The following is a 14,052-nucleotide window of genomic DNA, read 5'->3' as shown; positions in this document are numbered from 1 at the left end:
ACTTAAGGTTCCGCGGAACGGAATAGGAATAGCCGAATTGAACCGACTACGCACAAGTCCTATAGTCGGTTCAGTTCGGCTATTCCGTTCCGTGGAACCTTAAGTTTGTTTTACGGCTACTGCTAGCGTCAATTTTTCGCCCGTGGAGCCGTAGCCTTAGGACCTATTTTTCGAGCTTCATTTTACTGCTCTTACAGCGCTGTCACTCGTCTGGCCGTAGGCTTATAAAAAAGCAGCGGCTTTACTATGCAGCTGCTGCATCTTCGTGTTGCAAAGAAATTGAAAATGTTTATACATTTTTAATTCATTTACTCTTTTGTTGAGTACTAAGGAATCTTTCTTGTTGGAACTTTTACCACGCTGAGCAGATGGGATGTGAATTATTTAAAATTCTCTCTTCTTAATTTCCTCGGCATCCTGCATGATTTATAATTTTTGAAAATCTCGGGAGGTTGTAACTAAAGAAAGTATTCCACCTGTTGTACAATCTGGTGGTATGGGAACGATATTTACTGTCTTTTTCTGTGCTACTTCGATTGATAACTTATTTTGTTATAAAAAAAGTCTCGTGACGGAGGTAATAATTATTTTAATGGTTTGTTTTAAATTGGGCTTAAGGACTATTCCATTGCACTTTTATGGGACTTAGTTTATTATTGTAAATATATCATGAGACATTGTTTTATCCGTATCATAACACAGTGTGGAATCGTGAACACTGAAGAAAAATTATGTGATTAACATGCACTCTGGATATATCACATAGCATTAAGGCTTCAGGCTTAGCAGGGATCACGAATAACCGAAATATTCATACTAATAATGAGACAAAGCTATAAGCTAACAAATTTATTTGCCAAAGTAGTAGTTTAAAGTAATAAATGGATCTGTGGCTTAAGAGCAAACAGTAGCGATCAACAGGTAGCAACAAACGCGTTCCAAGATTGCGGCTCTAATTTTGAATATTTTGTCGAGATATTTGGCACACATATTCGTAATATAATAAAGAATGGCGGTACAGAGCCCAATTTCAGAAATATGTTAGTATGTGGAAATTACTCTATATAAAATATTGAAAAAAGGAGCCTGTACCACCATTAAAAAAGACAAAAAATACACTTTCTTCAAATAAACTTTTTTATCCCGTGTCTAGATTTTAAATCACATTGGAACTACTAAAAATCGATTTTTTTATAACAAGAAATCGAACGTCACTTACTTCGCAACATTTCGCGCCTATGTGTATAAAAATTATTGTTTTTGATAGTATAAACGTCACTGTCAGTGTCGAATTACCGACGCACTGTTGTCTCACTTTTGAAAGTTCGCAGAACTTTCGCAATCTTGGACCGCGTTTGTTGCTACCTGTTGATCGCTACTGTGTGCTCTTAAATTAGAATTTATCGTTAGATCGGTTGGGCATCTTGTAGATAAGAAGTACCGTAAGGCTTGGAGACACTAGAAAACCACAAAATTGATAATGCAATGACAAATCAATTTAAAAACGATTCTGAAATTGGTTTCGTGTGGCAAGTTAAGATACAGTAGGTCCCGTTAATCCGAACTTTAGTAATCCGTAACAGAATTTGGCAATAGATTTTTTGAGAAAATATGCAGTTACTCTAAGAACTACTTTATATATCTAAAAATGACAATAAAATATTTCAAGTAGGTACTTACCTAACTGTAATAAACCTTTCTTTGAAAAAATCAGTTAAATTTCTTTGCTTTAATGAATTCCAAGCTAAATTATGCCAGTGTCTCAAAACATGCTATCCACTGGCGTAGCGGCGGGGTGTTGCTCTACTCGCTGTTCGCTGTTGACATCGTTCCCATCACTTTCATAAGAGGTTTTGAAGGTTCTTCTGTAACCATTTCAATGATTTGCTGACCCTCATATTTATAATATCTCGTGTCAATCGTCATCTACTCACACCCATTTTCCTACAATCTAGATCATAGTTTTACGCCTCTTCACAGCCAAGAATATTTTGCACAAGGTGCCTTAATAAATTGGTTTCTTCAGCCTCTAGATCTGGCATTTCTTCGTAAATAAGACTTGGCCAAATTTTTTTCCAGGAGTTTCTTATAACTTTCTCATTCACAGATTTTCAGGTCTCTGCTACCCAGTAAATTTAGGTCTGGATCCCGCGTATGAAAAAAAAAGGTGATTAATAGCAAGCTGAAAATTTGTTAATAGTTTAAGGGTGTCTAGTCGGACAAACTTTGATATATGGGAACACTGGAACAGGGGAAGTTTTAATTGTGGAACAGGTTAAAAATTTGGAACGGTCAGACCACGAAAACGGCACATGTATTTTGTCCGACAGAACAAACTTAAACTCTCCGAACAGAGATTAAACTCTCATGCAAAAATCAGACTGCTATTTATCACCAAATGCGGGCGTTTTAATGAGTGGAACATGTAGAATATGTCAAATGACAGGAATTATGATAGGTGATAAATAGCAGTCCGATTTTTGCATGAGAGTTTAATCTCTGTTCGGAGAGTTTAAGTCTATTTTGTCAGACAAAATAAATGTGCCGTTTTCGTGGTGTGACCGTTCCAAATTTTTAACCTGTTCCATACTTAAAATTGCCACTGTTCCAGTGTTCCCATATATCAAAGTTTATCCGAATAGACACCCTTAAGCTATTAAAAAATTTTCAGCTTGCTATTAATCAACTTTTTTTTCATACGCGGGATCCAGACCTAATGTGTCTTTTATACATATAAAAGTATTATACATATGTATATGGGTTTGGTCCCAATTATTTCGGATTGCCGGAACTCCACTTTATTATATTTATATGGGATTAAGTCACAATTGATTGTAATAAAAATGACATTTTTAGACTATTTGACGTTATGAAGGATGACTTGAGAATGATGAATTAAGAAAAGAGAGGAGAATAATAGCACAAGAGAGATTTGAGTGGAAGGAAATATCCAGATACGGCAAATACTGACTTACGGTTATAAAGCCAAAAGAAGAATACGAATGTTTATTTAGAATAAAATATTATTTTCGATTCGAAAAGTCTTTTTTGAAACAACAAAATTTGCTCGGTTTTTGACTAGTCCAGTTATGTTCTGAGCGGTGTAGGACGTAAAAAGATGTAATAGCTAGGTAATATTCGCCAATGGACAGGAATCCACAGCTATGGAATGCTTCGCAATGCTGCTAAAAACAGAATCATTACCTTCTGACTATCTAACACCTTGTTCTGACAAGACAATGTACGGTGGACGCCTGCGCAGAAATGCACGGCGCCTTAAGAAGAAAAATGGAGGTTCAATTTGGATACGTATAGCTGGATATACAAACACATAATGTATACATTTTGAGCCATTGTTAGTCTACGCTTGATTTCTGAGGAGTCATCGCCATTGTGGGTTATCAGGGAGCTCAAGTATACAAATCTGTCTACTACTTCGAAATTCACCACTTGGTGGATGTGTGGTACATTATTCTGCAGATTACTGATTTTTTGCCTCTAGAGGTTCCTCCACTCCATTCGTCTAGTAAATTTCCTCATTATACAGGGTGTCCCGAAAAGATTGGTCATAAATTATACCATATAGATTCTGGGTTGATTGAACCTCACCTATATACAATAGTGCACACAAAAAAAGTTACAGCCCTTTGAAGTTACAAAATGAAAATCGATTTTTTTTTTCATATATCGAAAACTCTTAGAGATTTTTTATTGAAAATGGACATGTGGCATTCTTATGGCAGCAACATCTTTAAAAAAAATTAAGTGAAATTTGTGAGCCCCATAAAAATTTTGTGGGGGTTTTGTTCACTTAAACCCCCCAAAACTTTTGTGTACGTTCCAATTAAATTATTATTGTGGCACCATTAGGTAAACACAATGATTTTAAAACTTTTTTGCCTCTTAGTACGTTTTCGATGTTCGAAGCCAGTGTTTATCGAGATATTTTGAATATTTGTCGAATCCACCACATATTTGTATAATATGGTTAAGTACAATTATAGAGACCTGTTATTAATCTGAAAATTTATTTATAATTTACATTTTTAGGTATATTTTGAAAAAGAAAGCCACATCTCGATAAAAGGTGACGTATCAAAAAAAAAAGACTGAGAGGCAAAAAACTTTTAAAAACATTGTGTTTAACTAATGGTACCACAATAATAGTTTAATTGGAACGTACACAAACATTTGGGGGGTTTAAAGGAACAAAAACCCCATAAAATTTTTATGTAAATCTATTAAAAAAGAAGCCGCATCTCGATAAAACCTGGCTTGTCGAAAAGATACTAAAATCGTAATACGAATCGTAATAAAAGTCCGTGTGATGTTTCAACAGTTTTAATTATTAAAATAAACAACTAAAATTATAGATACTATTAAATTGACGAAATGTAAAAGCGTTTGTGTAATTGCGACCAAAATTTACGTGTTCTTGTTCTTACAAAAAGAAATGTATTTGGAGATAATTGCGTCTAATCAATATTATAACCGGCTTGTCATAATACCCGTCTTAAAGCGTCTTTTTACGTCTTATCCCAAATAACACGTCTGTCATGGTTCTGATGTTAAAATCGACTGACTGCCTTGATTCCCACACTAACCAAAACGCCGTCTCCTTTCTTCCCCTCTTCATGCTTAAAATCTGAAACTATTAAAATTCGACTGCAATAAATTTCACTCCCTATTAGTAATAAAAATTAGTTCACAGAGTGGCGACTGTTATTCTTACTTATGTCTTAAAGATTCAAAGTTACAAGTAGTTCGCACCGGCTGCGGCTGGGCTACCGTAGTAATCCCAATCCGTTCCACCCATCTGGGCCGACGTAGGTTTATATGTGTGAGACTCTTATTTCGTGCTCTTAATAATAATTAAAAAATCTAAACAAAAAACTTAACATCTAAGATTCAATATTTAAAATTCTACAGGTATTTTGCATATTCCTGTAATTTTATCGATCCGTCTTGTTGTGGGTCTTCCTCGTGATCTTCGGCCTTCCATCTTACCTTGTATAAGGAGTCTTTTTAGATTAGCTAGAACACTATATTATAATAAACTATTAAACAGTCCTACATTTCCCATTATACTCTAGAGGGGATCCCATTTTACTGAATCAAAAGCCTTTGTTTAAGCTACGAAACGGCAGCATTTGTGTATATCGTGTTCCCTCGGTTTTTTATTCTATGTCTGTTGTTCAATATCTGCTCACGCGTTCCTTCTCCTGGTACCAATCTAAATTGTCTTTCCGTTATATCTAGCTGTACAAAGTTTTTATCCCTTCATCGATTATATTTAGCAAGCTTTTCTTGCATGAGGAATAAGAGCGATGGTTCTGTAATTGCTGCATACTGTTAGTCGCACCGCTCATCAGGTCATTTACCTCTTATCCATATTATATTGCACATATGGATATTATCCAGTATTACATCTATACCAATCTGACCTATTGCTTTTATTCTCCGCTTGTACCCTCTATCCCTGAGTTTTTTGTTTCTGAGTTGGTTGAGGGCCTTCTCTACTTTTGCTCGTAAAATGATTGGTCCTGTCTCTTTGATTGCATGTTTCTTATAGTTCAGAGAAATAAGGAAAGAGAAAAAAAATAGCCTGTTGGTGACACAACCCCCTCCAGGCCGAAACCAAATTTTTTGAGTAATATGGACATCTATAATAATAACCTATATATTTCCTGCAGCCGATTTTGATGATATACATAGTTATAAACAAATGAAGATCAAAAAACGGTAAATTTTCGCTTTTTTCGTCTATTACTAAGAAAATAGTCATTTTAAAGAAATTTGAGAGTAAGAAACTCATAAACGGTATAAAAAAACTTCAATATGGCGTTTGCTTAATATGTCTATCCTTATTGGTTGCTTAGAAAATTGCAAAATAAATCATAAATTTTAAGTTTTTATAAATATTTATAACTTATGTAAAAATTAACTTAGAACCTTCTTATTACACGGAATGCTGAGACTTATGGTGCTTAATTCATACCCTAAATTTCGAAGAAATTGGTCAAATAGTTTAAAAGTTATTTAATTTGTTTATCCCAAATTTATTTTTTTTGCAACACTGTAAGTCAGAAAATGATGAAGCTACAGTAATACTTTGGATAGTTTATGGAAGAAGGAAATTTACAGTATTAATTTAATTAAAAAAAATTACAAAAAATAATTATAAATATTGCAAAATTATTTTCCAAAAACATGTGAATTGAATAAATGGGGGGGGGCTAACTTTGTCACTAATTGTCCTAGGACAGTTGTTTTTCTTTCTAAATGTGTATAAAAATTCAGTCTTTCTAAATATGAAAAAATAATTTTTCTACAGGTAACGGTTAAGAAGTTATTCTAATTGTTTATAAGTAAGCAAAAAATCGACATGTTTTTTCAAAATAATTTTACACTGTTTAAAATTATTTTTTGTCATTTATTTTTAATAATGGTAATAGTATAAATGTTCTTCTTTCATAAACTGTCCGAAGTATGATTGTAGCCTCATAATTTTCTGACTTGTAGTGTTGCAAAAAAAATGAATTTGGGATAAACAAATTAAATAACTTTTAAACTATTTGACCAATTGCTTTGAAATTTAAAATATAATTTAAGTACAAGAAGTATCAGCATTCCGTGTAATAAGAAGGTTCTAAGTTAATTTTTACATAAGTTATGAATATTTTTAAAAACTCAAAATTTATGATTTATTTTGCAATTTTCTAAGCAACCAATAAGGATGGACATATTCAGCGAACGCATATTGAAGTTTTTTATACGATTTATGAGTTTCTTACACTCAAATTTGTTTAAAGTGCTTAACTTTTTGGTAATATACGAAAAAATCGAAAATTTAACGTTTTTTGATCTTTATTTGTTTATAACTATGTATATCATCAAAATCGGCTGCAGGAAACATATAGGTTAATAATATAGATGTCCATACTACTCAAAAAATTTGGTTTCGGCCTGGAGGGGGATGTGTCACGAGAAAAATCTTATTTCTCTGGACTATTATGTTCAGAGACTGTTGCATATTAAGCCTCTACATAATTCTGAGCAGTAATTTTTGCAGGTTTATCCAATGCTCCCTATGTAGGTTTTTATTTCTCCATTATTAAATGGCTTGAAGTTGAACTCTCTAGCCAAATATTTAACTTTTTTAAATAGTTCATGATTTTCATGGTAATTTGCATATTGCTCCAGTTCTTGCCCATGTGATTGCTGCTATATCTCTGATGTGCATACATTCTATTTTCCTGCTTAGCTCCTCTATTTCTTGAGTGTTGTTTCCTGATTTTGTGGTATGCTGTGTTGAATTACCACAATAATAAGTAATAAGCTTAAAAAAGACACCTATTGTAATTTGAAGTTTGCAGTTGAGGTTTATTGGTCTAAGGAAAAAACGTAAATTAAAAAAATATATATATTTACATAAAAAAAATACAATAAATTACGGGTTTACGTTTACTATACTTGGAGGCCTTTTCATAGGTACCATTATGAACTTTTCCACGATAGAGGTTTTTTCGTTTAGTCCTATTCCAACCATTCCAACATAGAGGTGGATAGATATATAAACAACGAGTACAAAATAGCCAAAGGCTATTATATATATTATCACGAGAGCGTATAACGGCAAATCGGCTTCGTATAGTTTTTCTGTGACGAAGAAGATGTTGATTGAGATTATGATGACTGCTAAACATATCGACACAGCGTTTAGAATTCTGAAACAAAATTAAGTAAATAGCGTACGTATTTATATTTATAAATGAAGACCTGAAATGCTAATAAATCTAAGTGCCACTTTTTACAAATATCCTTTTCTTGTTGCTAACTGACCTTTGTCCCTATGCCAATGCACTGCTAAGAGACCTATGTGCCAAACACTCTCCAAACGGCTACAAAAAATTCCAACAGAATGCACTGTGTGTAACTCCACAGGTGGTGAAAATGCTATTGGATCTAGGTGCCAATGTAAACAAACAATATTCTTGCTTAGCATTAGCTAAATAGAGCATCTCTAAATCAGAAAAGGAGTATTTAAGCTCAGATTTAAATATGAGCAGACTGTTTACATCATGTAAATGTAAAGATAAACACCATAACAGTATCGTAGGTTAAAAGTTTTAAAGTAAAGTTTTTCTTAGATTTTCCTAAATTGTCTTTCAGAAGACCAAGAGTAGATACATGCAAAAAATGTGATTAGGTACCTACATATGAAATCCAAAGTACCTAAGAGATGGTATTTTGTCAATCAAAGCCAAAAAACTATTACACTTAAACCAGTCACAGGGCACAGTTTCTTTGCTGCAGATAATAGAAAATAAAGCCAAAGTGTCAAAAACGCAGACTGTTCAAGATGTTCAAAATGTAATTTGAACGATCCACAAACTTAAAGGCCTTTTCAAGTTCTCAGCATGGACAGGTATTTTGACTTTGAGGAAGCTGCCTCAAAGTACATCAACATAAAAAATATACGAATTTCTCAACATTCATGTACATCGATTTTTCAGCCAAGAAATCTGAGCTAGAGGTTCTCGTTTTTCTTCTACTTTTTCTTGTAAAACTAGTTGCAGCAGTACATTATATCTCTCACTCTTCCCCATGATATGACCGAGGTATTCTATTTTTGATGTTTTTATTGTGGTTAACAGCAAAACCTATTAAACCTCTATTCATGCCTTAATATTGATAAAAACAACCCTGTATTTGTGAGATGGAAGCAAAATTTTAATGAATTATTATTTGAGTGGGAGAAATTAAACGTTCTCAAGAAATATTACTACATATTACGAACATATAACTTAACAGCTTAACGTAAAACAGGTTAACGTAAAGCTTAACACCTTAACAGGGGAGCTTCAATTGGCCGAGAAAAAGAAAAAGGATCTCCAGAACATGCTAGAGTTTATTGACGAACTTAACAGGGAGTTCTACCGACAACTGTGTGAAGGTACTTAGATCTCTTATAAGTGACTATACCTATCGGTAGACTTAGATCTGTTCATAAAATAGTTAGTAATAAATTTCATAATACCTATTGTTAAGAACTATTAAAACATTATGACATAAACAAGCATTTGCCGTTAGTATAATATTTTAAAACATCTTTTGCAAAAATTTAATGAATTTTGTGTAAACTGTTGTGTTTTTATTCATTTACCAAAAATTTTGTTTTTGGCACTTAGATCAATTAGCATTTCAGGTCTTCAAATATGTTTGTCAGTATTCTTGTTTAGATGAGTTAGATATTGTATCGAAGAATTTTTTCTTGTAAAAGTTCTTTATCCCATCTTATAAGCTATTGATGAAAATGATTACAAACCGTTTAACCAAAAAAATAGACTTCTACTAACAGATAGGACATGCTTGTATCAGAAAAGGATTAAGTACAATCGACCACCTTCACACTGTACCTAATAATACTAAACAAATGTGCAGAATACGATGTACCGCGACAACTTGGCTTTTATAGATTATCAAAAAGTCTTCGATTACTTTAATCAATATTCAATACAAGTCATTACTTCCTACTCTCTTATATGTGTATTACTTCCTACTCTATAATTTAAGCCAGATAAATGAGATTTCTCAGAAGAATGAAATACTTGATACACAGGTATTAGAGAAAAACACCGACTAATGAAAAGTATCTCTAATGTGGTTTGTGAAGTAATAACATTTACTAATTTCAATGTGAAACCACAAATTGCAAAACAATTATTTATTTAATAAATTTAAGGACGCCTTTCGACATCAAAGTCATCATCAGTTTTATAACAGGAAAAACCAAATTAAGTCTAATTGAGTATTTATTAAAAAGTGGATGGGTTTCTAAAGTCATAGGGAACATCACAAACTAAACAATTAATATTAAAAAAAAACATTTAATAATAGGTTATTAAAAAGGCACAAAACGTAAATGACCTTTGCTTTATGATGAGAAAACTAAAGCAGGAATATACAAAGAATGTACTTAATGGAAATAAACCTAAAGAAAACTGAATAAAACAACGAAGAATACAGAAATAAAACAACAGAAAATAGTCGAAGGTAAACAAATCAAAGGAAGAGACAAGTACAAGTACCGATTTAGGTCAAATTACCACTAATATCAAACAAAGGAATAACTGAAGCAGATATAAAAAATAGACGAGAACAAACGAGAGACTGTATACAAAAATTTAACCCGTACACTGTGGGATGAGAAATCATGATTCAATAAAATTGTGCTTTGACTAGGAAAGTTTTGGGGTAGTTCTAATTTTTTTCATTATATATGGATTTTGGGCTGCTGAATCCGAATATGAGGTTTGCAGACAAAATTTCTTGCCGGAACATTGAAAAAATCGCGAAAAAAGCGAAAAATTTCAGCTTTTTTCCGCTTTTTTGCACAAATCCCGAAAACTATTAACTTTTAGTAAATGGTCTGTTAACAGAAATTAAAGTACTTAAAATTATCTACAAATATCACTATTTACTTTTTTTTTCAGACGAACCGTTCGGTCTAAAGTACAAGTTGAAAATTGCCAATTTTTAGCGATCTCGGCATAAGACCACTTTTTACATTCCAAAACTTAATTTTTTATTAGAATGCTGTCATTTGATACAATTCTCCTAGTTTTCTGTACAAATAATAAATGTTAGTTCATAGGTATGGTAGTATGTAGTTATCGTACACCTGCTGTGTAAAGCACGGCAGGTCAATTTTCTGCGGATCGCCTGCGAATGCTGACACTTCCAGGCGAACAGCTTCTGTATAGGATGAACAAAACCCCAAAGAGGAAACTACATCAACCTATTTTCTTGAGCCGTACTTTTTGTAGAGAAAACGGCCAACCCTGCAAGGAATGGTGAGACCAACTTTCTGGGCCTTACTGCCGCTACAAGACTTTGAGCAAGCGCGTTGCTTATCTGGAAGTGTCAGCAATCGCAGGCGATCCGCAGAAAATTGACCAGCCGTGCTTTACACAACAGGTGTTCGAAAACGCTGATTTTAACCCTTTCTATGCCAGGCCTTAATTTGCATGTTGGTCCCTCAATCCCAAAGGTTTTTTCATGCTTAGAGCCCCATTGCCTTATATATACGTCGCATATAACATGTTTTTTAATAAGTTTTTTTTTAATCAACTTAAACTTGAAAAAATATATCTAACTTAAAAAAAATAATGTAATGTAAATTAACATTAAAAGTTTTCTTTTGTGTGGTAGGTACTCCTCAAAACATGACAGTACACAAAGGCCGACTCCGCATCTTGCACACATGTATCTCGATTCGCTTCTTTTTTTCTGGTCTTTTCTGTGGCTACAAACGCTTCAACTCCTAGCAGCTACCTATAAGCGTTGCCACCAGTGCTACAATATAGCATATATATATATCTAAAATATGTGAACAAATATATACGGCAATGGGTCCGCATGACCTGTCTTAGGTGGCAACATTTTGAGGCTTTGGGAACAATAATCTAACATTTTCGGACATATTTCTACGGCATTGGGACACCAACGAGTGTAAAATTTTATAAGCAACGCATACTTTCGGCTTTGGTAAATTGAGACCATAACACCTTGAACGTATATATACGGTGGCTGGGAATACAGACCCACTTTTTCAAAAACATATATATGCAGCGTTGGGACAGAAAGGGTTAATGTACATACAATGGACGGATACCACACTTTTTACGTCATGGGTGGCATTTCTTGTATTGCACCTAAACATGCAATAGCTCCTAACCAATCCATTCCTCGGCTAAAAACTAAACCCGCACCTGAGGTTTGTGGAAGTCAGAGAGCTTTTCAACTAATACATTTTGAAAGGACAAAACCTCAAGGTTTATCAGAAATCAAGATCCGAAGGGAATTTTCACACCAACTGAAACTGTGACTCCATTTGTGCCTGATCTTCTGTGGCTCTAAGGGAAAAGCGGAGACATTATCGGTATTTTAGGATGAAATGGATTCATGGAGGCTGTGAGAAGAGACATACCATATTCATATTATGAACTAACATTTATTATTTGTACAGAAAACTAGGAGAAATTTATCAAATGACGGCATTCTAATAAAAATTAAAGTTTTGGAATGTAAAAAGTGGGTTTGGCCGAGACCGTTAAGAATTGGCAATTTTCAACTGGCACTTTAGACCGAACGGTTCGTCTGAAAAAAAAAAAGTAAATAGTGATGTTTGTAGATAATTTTAAGTACTTTAATTTCTATTAACAGACCATTTACTAAAAGTTAATAGTTTTCGAGATTTGAGCAAAAAATCGGAAAAAAGATGAAATTTTTAGATTTTCTCGCGATTTTTTCAATGTTCCGGCAAGAAATTTTGTCCGCAAACCTCATATTTGGATTCAGCAACCCAAAATCCATATATAATGAAAGAAATCAGAACTACCCCAAAACTTTCCCACTATTGAGCTCGTAGGGTACAAATTCACTGAATCATCAGTATAAAAACAAAAAGACAAATATTATTTATGATAGCATGACAAGAAGTATCCTCACTTATGGGTGTGAAAGTTGGATAATAAATACGAAAAACAAAAGTCAGAAGAGAAGACAAAAAGTTGGATAAACAGAATAACATAGTGGGGCCAGATAGAAAGAAGGAAGAGAGGCAGACCCCGAAGATCTTTCAGAGATGAAGTGGACGAAGTAATGGAAAGAATAAATCTGCAGGAAGGAAACTGGCAAAACAGAAAGAACTGGAGAGAATAGTTGAGTGAAGGAATACAGTGAAAACTGTGGAAAAAGACCCAAAAACTTCTAATTGTTTTCATATGGACCCCATTTTCAAATTACAAGAACTAAATATCTTTTCGGTCGCTAAGAAATTAAAAGAATATGAAATTAAGAAAATGGTGTAGTAATGTTCAAAAGAAAACAATGGAGCAGTTTTTATAAGTATTTTTAAATCTGTCGAATACTTACACTCCATTGGCAAACTCTCCCATTATCTTTTTGTTACTCGTAAACGCTATAGTCGGTATCAAAGCAAACGGTAGCTGCAGACTCATGACTGCATTTAAGTAATCATTTAAGCTTGTAAGGTCCGACATCGAAGTGAAAAACGCTGTGCAGAAAGTAGGAACCATAGCTATGGATCTGGTAAGGAGGACTCTCTTCCATCTGGACCATCGTAAGTCTAAGAAACCTTCCATGGCGAACTGGCCGGCGTACGTTCCTGTCATAGTGGAGCTTTGGCCTGCCGCGAGAATACCAACTGCCCAAATATACATTGCGGCTGTTCCAAAGGCACATCCAAGGAAAATGCCTCCTTTGTAGAGATCTGCCTCTACAAAATCCTCGCTAGTCTGAAAAATAGTGTAAAATTATTAGTTTTTTAAATATGGAAGCTTAAACTTAAAAATGTGCATATAAAATATAGAAATATTGAAAAACAAAAGAACAAGTAGCAAGATGTTAGTAAAATTAGGTCTAACATCTGCCATTTTGATGATAGGGTATTTGATATTTTGTACTTGTTTTATTTAGCTTAATTCCTCGACAACCAATGGCCATTGGCATGGTACAGTTAATTTTGCAATCCGATTCCTAGTGTAGTGTGTAATGTGTGTGCTGAGTAAATGTCTTGTTACTTTGAAAAGTCGACTTCATTGTCTTTACAAAGAGACGCTCAAGGCTCAGATTTTTAATTTTTGCATCCTTCAGATCATGCCCGGACCACTACAGAGGAATAACTCTCTTAAATACGACAATGAAGTTATTCACAGGCATACTCAAGAATAAATTGGAATCACAGATAAAGAACAGAGAAGAAGAGCAAGGATAAAGAAAATTAAGCTACCGGCAAACATTGTTGAAGTCATAAAACAAATGAACAATAACAACACGACAAAATTAAAAACAAACTACATTACTACGGTCAACATACCAACACCAGGAGGAATCAGGCAGGGAGACAGCCTCAGTCCATTTCTATTCAATATGCGAATGGATGAAATAATAGAAGATGCGGAATCGCTACAACTAGGATACAGACTCGGCCACAGTAGAATCAGTATAGTGTGCTATGCGGATGAT

General features: G+C 33.9%; 1 protein-coding gene across 1 annotated transcript in view; it reads right to left on the bottom strand.

Moving 5' to 3' along the window:
• Window positions 1-7,409: 7,409 nt before the first annotated feature.
• LOC114338218 (protein Malvolio) overlaps window positions 7,410-14,052 on the bottom strand; it is an 89,151-nt gene continuing 82,508 nt past the window's right edge. The window contains exons 6-7 of the mRNA XM_050650195.1: window positions 12,940-13,322; window positions 7,410-7,727 (exon numbers count right to left, since the gene is read on the bottom strand). Of these exons, the coding sequence (XP_050506152.1) occupies window positions 7,451-7,727; window positions 12,940-13,322 (660 nt within the window). The 3' untranslated portion in view covers window positions 7,410-7,450. The remainder of the gene's footprint in view (window positions 7,728-12,939; window positions 13,323-14,052) is intronic.

Source organism: Diabrotica virgifera, chromosome 1, assembly GCF_917563875.1.
Source record: "Diabrotica virgifera virgifera chromosome 1, PGI_DIABVI_V3a".
In the NCBI taxonomy this organism is placed as follows: Eukaryota; Metazoa; Arthropoda; class Insecta; order Coleoptera; family Chrysomelidae; genus Diabrotica; species Diabrotica virgifera.
Note: the sequence above shows the minus strand (reverse complement) of the source record. Positions and strands in the feature narration are given on the sequence as shown.